This window comes from Nylanderia fulva, unplaced genomic scaffold (assembly GCF_048542155.1).
Source record: "Nylanderia fulva isolate GAGA-0341 unplaced genomic scaffold, ASM4854215v1 Scaffold26, whole genome shotgun sequence".
In the NCBI taxonomy this organism is placed as follows: domain Eukaryota; kingdom Metazoa; phylum Arthropoda; class Insecta; order Hymenoptera; family Formicidae; genus Nylanderia; species Nylanderia fulva.
This window is the reverse complement of record NW_028190325.1, coordinates 41,122-60,653: the sequence shown is the minus strand read 5'-3', so window position 1 is coordinate 60,653 and position 19,532 is coordinate 41,122. Positions and strand designations below refer to the sequence as shown.

Genomic DNA, 19,532 nt, shown 5'->3' with positions numbered 1-19,532 from the left:
AAATACTTTTATACATATTTAATTTTAAAATCTTTGCAATAATGCTATAAAATTATCGCCATAAAAATAATGAACTATCGTGAATAAATAGTTGACGATGACACATTATATATTCTTCTACTGTCTTCAAAATTTAACAAAATTTTTCCTGGGAATTTAACAAGATTTTCAAATATTTAAAGTGTGAGTTAAATATTTACAAATGTATCATATGTGTATATCTCTTTTCGCAAAATATAAAAGGCTCGTCTGTATGAAAAAATGTATGTAAAAAACCCAAATAATTCATGTTTTTCAACAATTTATATTTTTCTTGACATGACAGAAGAAGGGCAGAAACATCTTACATAAAGAGAAAATATCCCGGAAAAATGTCCAAATACGTGTGCCGACTCAGAGCCGACGTTTTATTATAGTTTTCATCAACAGATTAGCCCCTTTGGAACCATCGATACTCGAGCATCGAGATTCACAGACAGTTTATGGCCCTCATAAAAGAATCTATTTGGTGTTTTCCGACTTGGACCGACCTAAGCACAAGTCGAACAAAAAGATGTATCCTCTGCAAGTCAGGAATTCGGTACGTAAAAACTATTACGTCTTTGGGTCCAATTACGTACAGGTTGCCGACTGTGTTTCCCTTTCCGTTCAATCTTTAAAAAGCCTAACGCCAATGTAGCATCTTATCTTTTCTTCCTCGTGTCTCTTTTTCGTTAATTTTCACGTATTTTCTGCCGTATTTCACGTGCGTTTTGTATATCGTATATCGTAGAGATATTTTCCCTGTCATCCCTCTTTTATACTTTCCCTTTCATTTTCAAAAATATAATAAAGATCCATCTTTTTATATCGTTCAAATGCCGCCTGAATGCGATACAATGATGAACAGATGTCTTACAAATGTCTTATGTTTAGCTACTATCTTACTTTTATAAAAAAAAATTAATTTCAAATTTAAAATAAATAACTAAAACGTGTGCTAAGAATATTCTTGATATAAAACAAATGTAAATACTTCAAAGTACATAATAATTAATTTTTTCGTATTTTATTTTTCTTTAAATGCATAATTTCGTTAAATGTCATATTAACACCTTTATCAGTGCGATGAATAAAAAGCGCGAGGCTACATTAGATAGAATTATAATTTATTTTTGTTTATTATGTCGCGGTTTTCGAACGAGTGACCTTTCTTTGTCGGCGCGATGTCGTTGGATAAATTAAATCGAAATACCACTTTTTCGACCACACTCAATATTAACTTGTCGATATTATGCAGCGTGCATAATACATAAAACATTAAAGTGCCGTCAAAATATTTCCCAGAAGACGCCGTGTAAAAAAATCATACTTTCTGCTGATTTATAGATTACCTAGAATATTAATTATCAAATTCTATAATTACAAATTCTAATTACGTAAATAAATGTTAATTAATATAACTTTTTGACGTCTGTTCTTGACAAATATATGTAGGAGAATATAAAAGCCTGACGATGCGATCAAGTTCCGATATTGTCACTTTTACATCATTCGCGATCGCACACTTTTTCGTTGAAACAATGATATATCGCCGATGGCGAATGACTATATTCGAACCCTCATATAATCGGCACCGCGGTAATAATTGGAGCATAGATACGCACAGCAGGTCCATTAATTCTCCGCGGCGTTCAATTCTCACACCGTCGGGCGTCATATTGTCAGACTCATTCGTAATTTTTAGATTTGTTCACGAAATTATTTTGCTAAAAATTCAGCAAAATAAATTTAGCTTTATAAATTAATATAATTATTCGTACAAATATTCTACTATACATATTTTTGTTCTAGAATATATTTTTCTATCCGTGAATTCGAATATTACAATAATAACGTTTGGCATGATTTTGCAGGGATATTAAAATCTTATATCAATTTTATTTTTAAGAGAAATATTATTAAATTATAAAATAAAATACTGATAAAATAATATTTATAAAAACTAGACTTGTGAAAAACTTGAGGACTAATTTGATCTTATATCGCTTCCATTTAAAAATTGGGAACTCGATGTACAATTTCTCATATATATCGTGTATAAATATACATAATGGAAATGACTTGATCCAATTTTCTATTTGAATTATTCAGCTATTTTGATCCTTCTTTAAAGCTTGACTTTTACAACTGTAAATCCAAACTATCACGGTCGCGTCGAATAACCATTAAGCGTTTGCTATAATCGTGTTTACGGAATACTTCGTCGAGCTTTCTTCCCGACGTCTCGCCGTCGGGAAGAAATCATCGACTCGGGTCGCATAACCGCGACAAAGTTGTTCCCGGTTCGCCTCGGCAGACCCAAAGCTCTCGGTCGCGTCAAAGTGTCGAGGGGTTGCGAGGGGGTTGCTTTCACGAGACGGGGGGACGAGGTGGACTGGGGTCGGACATCGATCTAGTAGTTAACTTCAGTGCCCCCGCGGGACTCGTTGCCACCTTCGTCTGCGCTCGCGGTATGCGTGGAGATGGGGCACAGCCACCGTTTTCCTCGGGATCCGGGATTTGAGAGGGTTGCAGGGGGATGATTCGCGCGCGCGCTCGCATCAAGCGTTTTTACGTTTGCATTTGCGCGCGATCTAATTCGATCTAATTCCCGCTTGCGACACCACGCGATGACTGTTATAATATCGAGACTGCGAGTTTTTTCGACGCGAAGGAATCGTTATAAAATTGTTATAAAAAGGGTTGTCACCGATGTGTTATTAATTCATTAATTAAAATAATTGATCTCATGTTGATATCATAGTATCGAGACTATGAGTTTTTTCGACGCGAAAGAAATTGTTATAAAATCGTTATAAAAAGGGTTGTCACCGACGTGTCATTAATTCATTAATTAAAATAATTGATCTCATGTTGATAGCATAGTATCGAGACTGCGAGTTTTTTCGACGCGAAGGAATCGTTATAAAATCGTTATAAAAAGGGTTGTCACCGATGTGTTATTAATTCATTAATTAAAATAATTGATCTCATGTTGATATCATAGTATCGAGACTGCGAGTTTTTTTGACGCGAAGGAATCGTTATAAAATCGTTATAAAAAGGGTTGTCACCGATGTGTCATTAATTCATTAATTAAAATAATTGATCTCATGTTGATAGCATACTATCGAGACTATGAGCTATTCGACGCGAAAGAAATTGTTATAAAATCGTTATAAAAAGGGTTGTGACCGACGTGTCATTAATTAATTAATTAAGATAATTGATCTCATGTTGATAGTATAGTATCGAAACTGCGAGTTTTTTCGACGCGAAGGAATCGTTATAAAAACGCAGGATTTGTACCGACGTGTAATTAATTAATTAATTAATTTAATTGGTCTTATGTTGATCGGAACTCATAATCGTATTCGAACTGAATTAGAATGCTTTAGAATTAGAATTAGTCTGCTTTTGCTTTTTTATTCTGGATAAAGATATACGCATAAATATATAACTAATTAGAAGTATAATCGTGATTGTACGGGATAATTAACGGGATAATTATCGTTAAAATTGTATACCGTCTTAGATTACGAAATTCCAAAGATACTCTTGGTCGTCAATAATTAAATGCACTATAACAATTCTCGTCGTTAATTTATTTGACATATTCTCGACACTCTTTCATTTTTCAAACGTAAAGAGATGCGAAACAAATTTCATTCATTCCCGATAATTGAGCGAAATTAACGTTAACGTGAGAGCAAAATTTGGCGATTTTATATTTGTGCATTTGTGCTTTTTCTTTTGACAGATGCTGGGAGCAATAAATCTCATTATAATTTTGTGGACCAAATCCGTCATCCGACGTACACGAAATCGAGTCAGAGAGTGTCCAGGTTTTGAATAATTCTGAGACTGACTCTGCTTCACCAAATTATTTAAGACATGTTATACATTTAATTTACGAAGCACACACGCGTTATCATGGCCGTGTTAACGCAACATCAAACAATACTACCATCAAACTTTTCTTCGTACACGTTAGTTAATAGTTCTCATTTCTATTCATTCATCATTTTTTTTATTGTTATCTTAGTCCAAGACTTGTAGCTCTTTTAAAAAAATTTCTGCGGATTTTTTGACTATTGTATATGAGTGTTTTAAAAATGCTGTCGAAGAATTATCGGTTTCTTTGATCATTCCTAAGAGTTCACGTGTTCACGTGTTTAGGCCGCAAAATGATATATGGCAAGTTTTATTTTATCAAAAAAATCTTGAAAAGTTACTGGAAAAATCCGGTCAACATAAAAAAAATTGACTCAAGGTTGAGGAACGATCTATTTATTTCATTTCGTCGAATAGGCTTTGAGTCACGTTCTCACTTTTTTTATTTCTAAAATGCATTCTATGTGCAAAAGTTTGTTGAGTATAGTACACAATTGAACATCGAAATCTATGAATTGTTTTGTATGCCTAAACGTATGATTTTTGATCTTCCTAAACAATATTAACTTATGTACATATCAAAGTTTTATTTTTATTCTTATTTTATTTTAATTTGATTTTTTTTATTTTTTTGGAATATTTAAAGGATATTTTAATAGGTCACATTTTTATTTAGAATGTGATTTGACTTATTTAAAATATCAAAATATTGTAGATGTTAAATTGAAAATAGAAAAAAATGATACTCGATGAAGCCGATTCTTCATTAGATATTGAAAAATCGATGTCAATCGTTGCAATTCGATATAATATACATAAAATATCTTTGATACTGTTACTTATATTTATTAAGTTAGCTACAATTAATCGTTTGCTACTCTTTGTTATGTTTATACGGACAGCTTTATACGGATTTAGGAATATATGAACAAATGTAGGGAGAAAATAACGTATATTTAAGATATTTAATTTGATTTTAATTAAACATTTTTATACATATTATGTATATTGTGTGGTTAAAATTAAATAATTAAATTAAATAACTTATTTTGTTGTCGACTTTATATGTTTCTTTTTAAGGCACATATTTACATATTAATTCTATATACTTTCTATTATATGCTTAGATATATAAAATTTAATATTTAGCACCAATTGAATATATAGCAAAACTCAAGGATTTTTCGGCGCATTTAAAAGCAATCTTATATCCATACTGTCGCATATATACATATATCAACACGTGTGCTGAATGTTTAATAGAAAATAATAAATAAAATAAAATATAAAACAGTATATATCATGTTGTGGGTATTTTATTTACCTACATCTTATATATACATGTTTTCTAATGTGTATGTACATCTTGCGTTCTTAAAAGTTACTAATGTCGCAAATTACAGTGACTAGGGGTACGTAAGTATCCAAAATTTTCGAATGCTCCGATGCGTTTGATCTTGTCGACTTTTTAAAATTAATTCAAATGTGACTAATTTTTGTCAATTAACTTGTGCCCAACGATACTTCCAAAACGCTAGGCGACAATTAATATCAGGAGAAAAAATGTCAGAAAAATAACTATATGAAAACCAAACATATAGTATATAGATATTAAAGAATATATCTCTCTGTATAAAGAAAAGCACCCCTTAAATTTATACATTTTATTTGATAAACTTGTTAGAAACATATATCAACAAAATCCACGGTAAGAATAAAGAAAAGCACCCCTTAAATTTATACATTTTATTTGATAAACTTGTTAGAAACATATATCAACAAAATCCACGGTAAGAATAAAGAAAAGCACCCCTTAAATTTATACATTTTATTTGATAAACTTGTTAGAAACATATATCAACAAAATCCACGGTAAGAATAAAGAAAAGCACCCCTTAAATTTATACATTTTATTTGATAAACTTGTTAGAAACATATATCAACAAGATCCACGGTAAGAATAAATGTAATTTAATTATTATTAAATATTATTAAATATTGTTAAATATTATTAGAATTTAATTAAATATTTTAAATATTATTAAAATTTTTAGTATATATAATTGATTATTATGTATTACTTTTACAATAAATATGTATGTTTTTTAATTATAAATTCGTCATATATATACATATAATTCTGGAAAATTATTATATACTTAAAGAATCAGTGGAAAGTTTTGTGCTAAATCAAACATTTTTTTAAACCTGTATAAGGAACTTCTTTCTCAGGCGTTAATTTTTATCTGTAGATTTTAAGCCAACTGAAATTGAAGTGGGAGTTGTATCAAAGGATCATCCCAAATTCCGTGTGACTGACTGAGTAAGAGATTGATAAGCATTTAATTGCAATTGCTGAAAAGGATTAATAATCTTGTATACAATTCATAAGAAATAAAACAGTGTGTCTTGCTTATCACATTTTTTTTTTTTTTTAATCTCGTTACGAGTATCGCAATTAATTGACGCCTATATAGCGTTTTGGAAGTATCGTTGGACGTTTTGTTAACTAACAAAAATTGTTTAATTTAACATGATATACCATCCTCTTGTTGCATTTTAGTAAAATTATGATTAATATAGAAATACTAATAATAATAAAAGTTAATTTAGAATTACATTCAGTAATTAAACGTGCTTAAACGTTATGCTATATATTGTATTTTACGATCAGGTACTAGCAGCTTTTTGAATTTATTTGGAAGACTCCTACATCTGTGCGGAATGTGTAAGATGCCAACACATGATTTCCTTAATTCCTCGACATTTTTAGCATGTTTATTATGATTACCACCAGGTCCCCGCAACAGCAGTGTCTTTTGCGAATTTCTTATCTATTTCTTCTTGTAATTTAATAGCTTGTTCATCAGTTAATTCGACTATTCTAGAATTATTATTTAGTTTCTTCTATTTATTTTTCTTTTTTACTTTTTTCCAAGTTTTTTCTTACGTCGTCTTTCTTATTCAACTCTCTGCTTTATTAGAGGCAGTTTTGGCTATGCGTTAGCTTCATGTTTCTTGAATTTGCTCATGATCTTTAGAATCATAATTTTTTTATTAATTAAATCTTTATATATATATATAATATAATAGTATATATATATATATATATATATATATATATATATATATATATATATTACTATTATATTTCGATATTTCTAATTATTATAGTTAGTCTTTTCGATATCAATAATTATTATAATGAGTCATAAAAAATGTAGAAAGGTTAAATAAACATCATCAGTGTAATTATAATAATTATTAATATAGTTATATAATATATAATTATATGTAATTTTATATATAATATATAAATTTATATATAATAAATTATTAATCATAATTACATAATAATAGATGTATATATTACTAATATAGTTATTAATATAATTTATAATTAACTTTTATTATTATTACTATTGAACCAATAAAAATTAAAAATTAATTTAGCTCAATGTAGAAATAAGAAAAATATGTACATATTGTAAAATATAGTGCATTTCCATATCGTCTACGAGGTAAAATACTTTTTCACAATTAAAGAATCAGTTCGTGATAACTTGATTATTTTCGAATACTTACGTCACCCTTATCTTCAAACACAACAAATACGCTATCGTACGAAACGCGAATATTACACAGAAATAACAAGTAATATTCAGGTACGACATTATATTGCAATAGATTATGCAGTAGGCTGCGTAAAGGCGTGCAGACTACATCCACTTTCAAATGTTAAATGCATATCTTATAATTGTGGAAAAGGTTAAGCGTAAAACATAACAAGTTGGATGAACTAAAGCGTACTGGATTTATTCATATTAAATAACAATAACTTTTTTTATAAGATAATAATTATATAAATTATCTTAATAATCTCTAATTAATTTATTTCTAATTATTTACTATTTACAATACCAGTGCGCATTGATGCATCCAATTAAAATAATAAAAAAGTCGAGATGCAAGTGTCACATTAACGAGAATCGTCGTGGATATGTGGACGTGAAGAAATTAATGAGATCAAGTAGTTTATCTAGCTATAATTTCCATCTATGTACTCATTATATATATCTATATTATTTATTACTTGTCTATATTATATATATGTATATATTTTATATATACATATATATAAATATAAAATCCACGAACGATTCGTTTATCTAACAGTCGTTTATCACAGGTCGATGAAAAGAGCACGATAAATAGGACACGAGTCGTTTCATGCGCTTATTCAATCGCGATTCAATTTTATTGAACTTAAATAAAATTCGGAAATTCGGACGAAGTCATGGCCGTCTCTATTTCTCTTATTTATCGTTGTCAGGGGGGGCTACTTCCGGAGAATTAGCGTTTCTCGCGCTGCACTTTCCATAGATTTGACTATAATACGCGAGAATTGCAATTTCAAAGTACCGACGTTTCGGGTAGGGTCGCTCTAAAAGAGCGGTACCTGCGCTATTTTTGACGAATCTCTCGCATTGCACTTTCCTTACATTTGACTATTTTGCGAGGGTATTACGACGCGGAGTGAGGCGTGTGTGGGTGCGAGGTACTATTCAGAACCGTATTCAAAGTAATAATATCCGACGGCTGCAACGGCGTGTGCTGCATGGACTGCGACACAGGTTGTGCAGATGTGGACGCGGGTGACGTCGAGAGCCACGCCGGCAACGACGGCAATAGCGGCGCCGCCTGCGATATAGGCATCGGCATGGCCATGGACGAAGAGGAACCGTTACCGTTTGCCTGCATCAGACCGCCCAACATCCCTCCCATGTCACCTCCGGCGTAACTCGCCATTCCGCCGCTCGCCGCTTCTACAACGTTCGCGGATGCAGCGGCAGCTGCCACTTGCGCCGTCGTTTGCTGCCTCAACTGCTCTCGAGCTCGTTGTTCCTCCTGCTTTTTCATCAGCTTCCGTTGCTTCGCTCGTCGATTTTGGAACCAGATCTTTACCTGTAACATTCAAATCGATCGTTTCGTTTGCATTTCATCGCAATTTGTCCTTGTAATTTTATATATATATGTATATTTGACAAATTCGTCAATCTTCTGTTGCTTTAATTATTAAAATAAAAATGTAAGCCTATATAAATTTTTAAGTATAGGCTCTATCAAATATTCACAAACAAAATACGAGCGAGCTAATTAACGATATGAACGATGTACGATTAGACGGTCCGAAATCAAGATCGTAATATAATAAAAAAATTGTTAACAAGAAATAAGAAAAAAAGAAGAAAGCGCTCGGGTCTTAATTAACCCGATCTTATTTGTTTGTAAATATTTTATAATTATATATTTTTTAAAACGTATATATATATTTATATTTTCATAAATATGTATATGTATATTGTTGCGTACTATTTTTGCTTCGTATACAATATATTTGTTGTTAACTTCTTTAGAAATTAAGAGATATCTACTCATATTTACATATATGTATATGTATGCATGCATTAAATGCAATAAAAGACAGGCTAATAGAACTAAACGCAAATAATAAAGTTTGTCTTAAAAATATAAATTAATAATTGTACTTTACTTTTATTAATTTAATTAATATTATTAATTAATGTTATATATGTATATTATAAATTATTTATTTTTTTAAGATTAAGACAATTTCATATTTATATTTTTGCGTTTCATGTCTCTTATTGACTTGACTTTTATTCATGTATATTAAAAATCAAATGTAAATTAAATATTAATGAATAAAAAAATGTACAACTTAAAATTAGTAAAACACATATATATTATTATTAACATATTTTTCATATGTAAACAGATGTATAGCGAATATGTTAAGCATTTGGCTCTTAAATTGCAGTTGTACTTTGTGATGATTTATGTGATTTAGAAGACATAATAAATTATAAAAATAAAGCCTCCAATTTTGTAATAATTGTAATGTACATACATACAATACAAGATCTTCTACACTACATTTATTTATATAAAAAACACAAATAATCAAAAGAAAACCTCATTGTTAGTATCAGCTATATACATATATGTAAATTAGTAAAAAAATTACATTAATTAAGTACTTGATGTTTTTAAATGTTTAGCACGCGCAAAATAAGATATAATTTTGATCCTTTTTATTTGTATTTCTTCTTGCTCATTTATTTCACATTTTTATTGTTTATAATCAATGATGAGCAAGAAATTGATGTACGATTTAGAAAACGATAAGTACGGAATTAGGCAACTCTCTCTTTTAGTTATATATGTATTTTTATACGTTTTATTATATTTTATTTATATTATATTTTATTATATATTGCGCATCTATATTTTGTCTACAGTATTCGTTGTCTTATTATTTCTTCAGAAATTATCTATATTTATACAACTCTGCATTAATGCACCTGCATTAAATGCACTTCTGCATTAAATATACCTAAATATCAAATTTAAAATTATATTCTTTTTGTCTGATAATTTTAATAAAATGAGGCTAAAATGAGGCAAACGAAAAGTTAAGAGAATAGTAATGTATATAAAGAAACGATCAAAATCAATTATTATATATTATATATTTACATATATATATATATATATATATATATATATATATAGTAATTATAATAGATAAAATCAAATAAAGCAATCATATATGTATAATTACCGTTACATTTAATCTGTTTTTTAATAAAGTATATATAAAAAAATCGTATAGAATAAAATCTTTAGATAATTTTATGCGGCCAGCTCTCTTCCTTAATCTTTTTTTATGTTGTGATATAAAGTTGTTATTTCTGCTAAAATAATTTTAATACGTACATTACAGGAATGGTGCGAAAAGAAGCTATTAGAGAACATACCGCATAGGTTTAATGTTAATTCGAGTGGGATTTATACTTACTTGTCGTTCTGTGAGATTGAGCTGAAGAGCAAGCTCGGCTTTACGTTTGATAGTGATGTAATGGCTCGAATGAAACTCCTTTTCGAGCTCTAGTCTCTGATAGTCTGTATAAACCACACGATACTTGTCTTTTGTACGAGTTTTTCCTGAAAAAAAAGAAGAAGAAGATAACAGTCGGCGTCATTATGCGGTTAATATCTATCTAACTGATTCTCTTGTCAATAGTACGTTAAAAAGATAACGTTTTCAGCGTGTACACCGCGTGGTTAACATTAACCAAGCAAAGAAACGAAGTTTCGTAATTAATTTCACATTGGATTAATTCTTTCGGTATCATCGCTGATTATGATTGACGGTCCCAAATTATTTGACTGTATGTACATGCATATGTCCGAGAATCGATGATGTTGATACAAAAAGAATTGTCCCTCGCTGTGAATTTCATTTTGGATTTAATTACAGAAATTATAAAGAAATTATAAATTTATTATAAATAAATATAAATATAAATGCAAATATAAATGTAAATATAAATATAAATGCAAATATAAATGTAAATATAAATATAAATATATCAGTCACAAAGAGAGTAACGTAAAAGGCAGTTGTAATTTGCGATATAGTCATTCTGCAAGAAAGAGTTTTATATCTGAGGTAAACAATTGCGTGTACATTTTATAATTTTGAATATAACACAAATACGCGCTATACATATTTGTATAATACATAAATCTAAAAAATGATTATTAATAGTTATTTTAAGATTTCACCAAATCAGACATAGGCTGGTAGGAATATTCATTTAAAGTTTTTCCAATCGCGTTATGACGTAGAATATTTCATTTAATTAAAATAATATTATAATTATAAGACGCGTTCTTTATCGTACTCGTTCCATCTTAATTATATTTTTAGCATATGAATTACTTTAGCACTTTAGTGCATTTTATTATAATCATATTTATTATGATTTATTTTAATTGCTTATCTCAGATTTACGGAACGATTATTCCCAAAAAGAAATAATAGTATCCAGATGGCAATTTAAAAAAATGTAATTCACAATATTTCATTACATAACACTTGTCGCATTCCACAAATGAGTTTTAATTTCAAATATTATGAATTTAATTAAATAACTTTTGTATAAAACGATCATGCGGCAGCACATAAAAAATATGCTGAGACGAAATATACATATACATATACAAGAACTATAAATATACTGAAATTATACATAGGCTAAAACTTATAAATATTTTTTCTAATAGTGATTATATAAATGTAAAAAAAAAGAGACAATCACATATAAAAAAGCGACAACGTAGCTTGGAAAGCACGCGGTATGCATTTACGATTCGCGCTGAGTAACGCGGAGCGCTTATTTCTTAGGAAAGAGGAAAGAAGTAAAAACGCCAAGCTACGCCAGAAAGCGGTAAAAAAAGTGCGTTGGCAATCGCACGGTGTGAATGCGTTTCTTACGACGTGGCGTGTTCGTGGCGGTAACACGCGCACAAAATACGGAATAGAGAGAAAGAGAGAGAGAGAGAGAGAGAGAGAGAGAAGGCAAGGAATAAGAAACAGGGATGGGAACGGCGCGAGATGACTCGGAAGAGAGGGATATGATTAGATAAGGCCCCGCCGGCGAGATCAAAGGCGTGCACGTTAATCCACCACTCCTCGATAAGGGGACACCGAGGCCTTCGTGGCATCACGAATAAGCGGCGACCTTATAGAGACAGACTTCGAGACGGTACACGTCTCAGGTATGGATCCAGGTGGATTCAACATGGCTGGCGACTCGGCCTGGAAGGATGTCATCCTCGTAACAAAGATGTTGCGAGCAGCAGATACGTAATAGCATCAAAGGAACAATGGATTATTGAGAAAGAAAAATATCTCTTTGTCTATCGTTAACCAAAATAACGGTATTTTCTGACACCTTCATATATATCATATATATTCTTCTTCCGGTTTTCCCTTTTTCGCCTCTACCCTTTTGCCTTTTTGAGAATAGTTTGACGTCATAGTAGACGCAACAGAAGTCCTTGAAACTTGGGACGAAAATATGAAAAACGAAAGATTCGAACAATATGAATATTTCTTTTTACATTTTTTTTTATTTCATAAATTTTCAGTCTATTCAAACTGTTTCGCAATTAAACAAAGCAAGTTATATATTATAGCAATCATTCATACAGAAACTTTCTCTACATTTTTTATTAAAAAAAAACTTTTATTGTATTTATTTAAAAAATAATGAAATGCATAAATGCACATGGAATATCGTGAATTTTAAGATACAAAACTTTTGATGTGGTGCACACATTTATTAAGAAGATACAATTATCTATATTTTTTACGTTCCGTACGAGAGAAGCATTATCTTATTTGTACGATATTGTGCAAAAAAATCGTGCGAGATGTAAGTATGTATCGAGGATTTACAGAATTAGACGATACACATTGACATTTAGGTGTGATACGTCGGCGTGTGCGCGTTTATTGTTAAATCTATGTATAATCTGTTCAAATGTAACACCCAGCAATAAATATTACGGACTGTCGGGTTTCGAGTTTTCATTTACTTAGATTGAGATCGATCGTTATCGCGGGTACTTTCAGCTCTCCATATCTATGATAATGCTTAAATCACTTCTTTGTCGTGCTATACCGCGTGAGAGGAGAGCGCTATACAATAAATTGATTTGCGTTCGCTACCGATTGTTACATCTTATCCATCATCTTATCGCTTCTGGGTTTCGATTCCAAAAATGTAATTCACTATTTCAACTATTATTTATCCGTCACGCTAGATAAAAACTGTAATTAAATTGTGTCGTGTGAAAAGACACGCATATGTATATACAAAGTTGATTATTTTCACTCGAAGAAAAAAGTATTAAATTGCAACAAACTTGCAAATAACATTTTGAAGACACGGAATAATAAACGTGTTGTGTAAACGAGAAAACATCGTGGAAGGAAATCTTTCCCGATTATGACAGATTTTCTTTTTTTACAACAATCGATTACTTCATGATTGCGTAATGACCGGTTTAAATCTCTGTTATATAAATAAATGCTATATACTAGTGGTATAGTGATAAACGATAAATAAATATTAGACACTGTGCGCTATAGTTTTGTCAATATCGCGCGATGTAGCTCGAATTTTTCCTTTTCTTTTTTTTATTTTTTTCTGTCATGCACATTGTTAGACATGCAAATATTTGACGCGTTAAGAGCAAATGTCGCGCAACTTGATGCACGTAAACAAATATGAAATATCCTTAAACCTTATCAAAAGGCAGACTCTTTATCTCGTTGAAGATTGTAATCGAATAAAAAAAAATTCAAACTGTATACCGCGGTACTGGCCTTATTTAATTGCGATAGATTCCTCATACGTGAGCGACAGGGAGACTCGTCACGCCACATTCGTAAAGATAATTTCGTAATTTCGAATCAATTTTTATCGCGAGGCGAAACAAGTTACACCATTTCACTAATGCGATAATAATAAGAAATGAATAATCAATAAGCTAGTCACATACCTAATATCTAAAGATACAAAAATGACAAATGCTCGCGCGCGTGTACATGTAATCAATTTATTATGTAAAACTTCTGTAGAGGAGAGAATGATTTAAATACTTATTAATATTATATATTAAAGATCAGAGAAAGTTGCATAAATGTATAATAATAAAAAAAGATGAATAATTAGCAGTAAAATCAATACTAGAGATTGCAATAATAAAAAAAAACAAAATGTAATATTTTCTAATACGTATGAGAGAAGATAATATATTAAATTATTTTAGAAAAAAATATTTATAATATTTGATAAATTTTATATATAAAATATATAGAGAGAATTAAAATTGTCATAATAATAATAATAAGAATAACATTGATGGTTAATGATTCGCTCTTATAATACCATATTTTTTTGGACATGAATTAGAAAAAAAAAACGTTTCTAGTTTCTGGAAAACTTTTTCACGATTAACGATATACATATATATCTACACAGAAAACAAAAATTGTGTTGGAAAGAGGAAAGTCTACAGTTTTTAATAGCTGCTATTAAATCTGGCACTGTTGAAAATATTTATCATTAGTTTATGTGATTATTAGCATTTTTTATTTTTCTTTTTTCCAACAAAATAAATTGGTATACAAACATTTTATTTATATATCTATTAAAAATTGTAGACTTTCCTCTTTTCAATACAATTTTTGTTTTCTCAATAACTGCATGCATTAAAAAATGTCAGCTGATTATATAGTTTCAGCAATTTCCTATGGGACACCTTGTATAACTGCACGACTCAAAGTTATATAAAAGTTAAACTTTTAACATTCCGAAAAGATTAACCCTCGAATAAAGTTTGCGAGTTGTACAGGCTCTTGTTTGAAGGGGAGCCAAGTATTGTGCCGGGATTTTTTGTCACACGCACACACGGACCGCATGTGAGTCAGTCCGGAAGGATTACCGTCGGCATTTTTCATCTCACCGATATCGGGGTTAGCACCTACGATTACCCGAGTTCCGATGACGCGTCAAACGCGACCGCAATGTACCGAATATTGTCAATAACGCGATTATAAGTACCAAAATGTTACGTTACTTGCAAAATTTGCATTTTGTAATTTTTATGAGAAAGATAAGATCGGAATGTTAAATTAATCAAATTAATATTTTAATTAACAATTAACGTGGAAACTGGTTTTATCTTGCCGCAACGATTTAACGTTTCACAAAGGATATATTCACAGGGTGTCCAGCAGACTCAATGAAAAAAATTCCCTGACCTTTTCAGATTTTCCAAGAACAGAAACTAATATTTTCCTTGACTTTCTAATATTATTTTTTCTAAATATATAATTTGCATATATCTATACGATAAATCAATTAAATGTTAAATCATGAAATTCTTGAGATATTTTTGTCAACAATGAAAAGATTCGGAAGTTAAAAAAACAAAAATTTAAATCAATTATATAATCTGTATTATGTACAATAATCGAGAGAGAAACAAACATATGCTACTATATAAACTATTTAAATAATCACCTTTTTTATTTATATTATATCAATTTTTGTAGTTTTGTCTCTATTAAACACATTGAAATAAAATAACACGACGATGAAAATATAAATTAACGAACACGCTGTAGATGAATCAATTTTTAACAACACAGAAAATTAGCGTGCTGGGAGTCAAGGAAAGGTTTATATTTATTTAATAAAAAACTTCAAATTATTGAGGCATATGTAGAATAATGTGAAAAAATCCAGATAAATAGTAAAACTTGCTGACTTTTTCCCTGACAATTTCAGATTTCTAAAATTCCCTAACAATACCCGGTTTTCCAGATTTCCCTGACCGCTAGACACCCTGATTCATAATTTTTCAAAAAGTGTCTCGACATTGGCTCGTCATAGTCTGCCTGTCTTTGAACGAAGACCCCGACAATCCAGCCGAGCTATTTCTCCCGAGTATCCGCGCGTAAAATGCGAACGAGTGTGACGGAAGAGAGAAAGAGAGAGACGGAAGACTCGAGCGAGAGGGAACGGAAGGAACGATGCTCCTGGGACTCGTTGCCACCCCATTATAGCGTTTGCTCTTCCATTTCGCGGCGCGAAATGGCAAAAGCGCGTGCCCCGCTTTTCCTGTGGGCGTTTGACAACCCCCGACGATATCTCTCGTGTCGGCGCGGGCCGCCACGACTCATGTGCGCCGACTCGCGCGGGTGCCATTCGTCAGCGCCGTCACAATTACCTCTATTGTGCCATCTCGCATTTGTATATCGCATATCAAATGGTCCGCGTACGCGAGGAGGGATTTTCTACCGCGCGCGACTCCGTCATATATATTCATATATATTTTATTCCTCACCCCTTTTCACCCCTCGCTCGCAACTGGATTCTTTTTCATTTATAATATTTCGTGCAAAATATTGTTAGATTCTGTCGTTATTTTTTACCCTTCGCTCAATATTAGATTCTGTCGTTATTTTTTATCCTTAGCAATATTTGAATGCGCAAATTCTGTTTTTCGAAAGACTGAAGCAAGTCTACTTTGGACATTAATTTGATATGGGTCAAGGATACATGGCGAAATAGAGATATATTAATTAAGAGTTAAAGAGAGAGAAAATATTTAAGAGTATAAAATTCATGATAAATAATATAGCTAAGTAGCGTGCATATTTTATAAAAAAGGTAAAACAATTATATATTATTTGTATATTTATACATACAATAGTTATTAATAAAATATACGCAATAGTTTATATTTTGAAATACATATATTTAAATTAATAATAAAATTATTATTATTTTATATGTGAAGCATCGCGCGCTGTTTAACAGTTTTATTATACATTTTATATATGTGGGAAATTCTGTAACGTATTTAAGACATACAAAAGAGAATTCTGCCCAAGCTAAGCTGGAGTTGAAAGTCGAGAGAGATAATGGTCAGCTGTTTTTATATCGCACAGAAATATATAAAGAGCGAAATTGAATGTAACATTATATTAGAATGACAGAGAATATTTTCTTCTATATATTGAAAAAAATTTGTTAACTTGACTAACCTTTCTACTAAATTACTATTTCGTTAATTGAATATACATATATTAGTATTTAAGTCAAATATACGTTTTGTTAGATTCAATATGTTATATTTAATTTAAATATTTTTATATGTTCAATTAACAAAATAATATCTAGTTCAAAGATTCAGTCAAAGTTAACAAATTTTTTTGAAGTGTATAGAGATGATCCGTATCTAATAGATCGAATCGGCTACGGCAGTTCTCTATTATATTATATTCTTATTTTCCAGTATATTATATAGTTCATTGACGGGAAACCAAAACTTTAACCCGTATATAATGTGTTAGTACAAAATCCATGTACGATATACATGCGATTAGTGTAAATAGTTTGACAGGCAGATAAAAGAGAAAAAGGTAGCAAAAGATTGTGGACGTCGAATTACAGTTGAAAGGGCGTATAACCAAATGGGCTTAACTTCAGTTTCACAAAGATGTTGTGTATTAGTTATGCCCCATAAGTTGTGCTGCAAAATAGATGACCTGTCTCATTGAAGAATAGAAAGGTACAATACGAGAAAACTAAGAAGTTCTGGTCGAAGCATAGATTCTACAAAAGCAACAGCTATACACAATACAAAAAAAAATAAATTTGAAAACACTGACATATGAATAGCGTTCTAGGTGCATGTTGAAATCTACACCTTTTTGTACCATTCTCTCTTTTCCTAATATCTCTATTTTCTCTGAATTGATGCATTTAGGTTTTGGTGTTGTCCAAACATTTAACCATAATTGAAAGTCATAGATATACGATCCGTTTCACGCTTCTGCCTCTATAATAAGACGTGTCGAGTTTTTTCTTCGGAAAAGATATTTATAATAGAGATTATATAAAGTGTCTAATTATATAAAATCACGCGCTAAAGTACGATTAAATTTTCGGAAACTGCGAACCATGATTTTTTTTCTATCACTGGTCAGAGTGATAATAATCGGTATATTTCTTTCGATTATACACCAATCTTTTGAAATCTTTCGTCCGCCATTTCGGTGCTGCTTTTCAACCGCAAAGAAAGGATCGCGGCTTGAGACGAGGAGGTCATAAAACCGGTAGAAATCGCGTGTTGTGCCATCGTGTAGGATCGCTCTCACGGAACATCGCGCCGCGCGCGATTCGCGAACAAGAAAGCGCGCTCGAGAAGAAGCGCCTTCCTCGCCTCGCATTTCTGTATATTATGCGAGCAGACCGTTGTCACGAGAAGGGATTTTGCCCGAAAGCGGCGCTTCTACCTGCAATATAACCATAAAATGCAGATAATAGCCGTTGGAAGGTACAGGACGCTCGTTTTAAGGTACTTAAAGCGCGTACTCGCTGCACGCGTGTCAAATAAGATGCAAATAAGAGAGAAGAGAGATGCAACGAAAGAGAAAATTAGAAATAGAACCTGCGAACCTGGGAAGAGAGTCTGGGGTTCGAAGAAGCCAGAAGAACAGCAGTATTCGAGGGAAAGTGATTGAGACATTTTGTTTTTCTAAGGACGATATAGTGATTATTCAGTCGAATGAAAAAATTGCCGAATGATTATTTCAGTTTTTAATATGTGATGAAAAATATTTTTGTGCTAAAGAAGAAAGAGGGTTCTTGAGCCAAAAATAATTGATATTTATTAATATTGTCTGTGTATAATTAATTTTTTCAATGTTATTAGCGCGTTGTTAGCGTACTAGCCCTTATAGAAAAACATCAAAATACATCATATACATATACATGAAAAATAATGAAAAAAGAAAGCTATAGATTTTATATGAAAATCCATTTTTCTATTTTTCATCATTAATGATACATATTTGGTATTTCTTTGAATATCATAGCTTTCGACGTTTAATCACAAAATTGCCACTGAACAACATCTAGTACTTGCATGCACAATACAACACATGCAAAAAACATCAAAGTATATAATATTGTACACAACGATTAATCTCGATTGTAATTCGTACCGAGAGTTTCAAGTCGACAGCAGAGTTCATTAATTGGCGAAGGCGAATCCGCATTGTCAGTAGCGTTGCACGCTGCAAGAATGAAAATGACATTTCTCTCCTGTCATAAGAAAAGTTATTGATATACATACACCGTTAATAAACGGTGTTACGAGAC

At 31.1% G+C, this 19,532-nt stretch overlaps 1 protein-coding gene across 3 annotated transcripts in view; it reads right to left on the bottom strand.

Moving 5' to 3' along the window:
- Window positions 1-7,710: 7,710 nt before the first annotated feature.
- cad (homeotic protein caudal) overlaps window positions 7,711-19,532 on the bottom strand; it is a 30,302-nt gene continuing 18,480 nt past the window's right edge. For 2 of the 3 annotated variants that reach the window (XM_029314109.2, XM_029314110.2), the window contains exons 4-6: window positions 19,376-19,447; window positions 10,799-10,944; window positions 7,711-8,880 (exon numbers count right to left, since the gene is read on the bottom strand). In XM_029314109.2, coding sequence (XP_029169942.1) covers window positions 8,440-8,880; window positions 10,799-10,944; window positions 19,376-19,447 — 659 coding nt within the window. In that variant the 3' untranslated portion in view covers window positions 7,711-8,439. The remainder of the gene's footprint in view (window positions 8,881-10,798; window positions 10,945-19,375; window positions 19,448-19,532) is intronic. The other variant, XM_029314112.2, reaches the window with a different exon arrangement.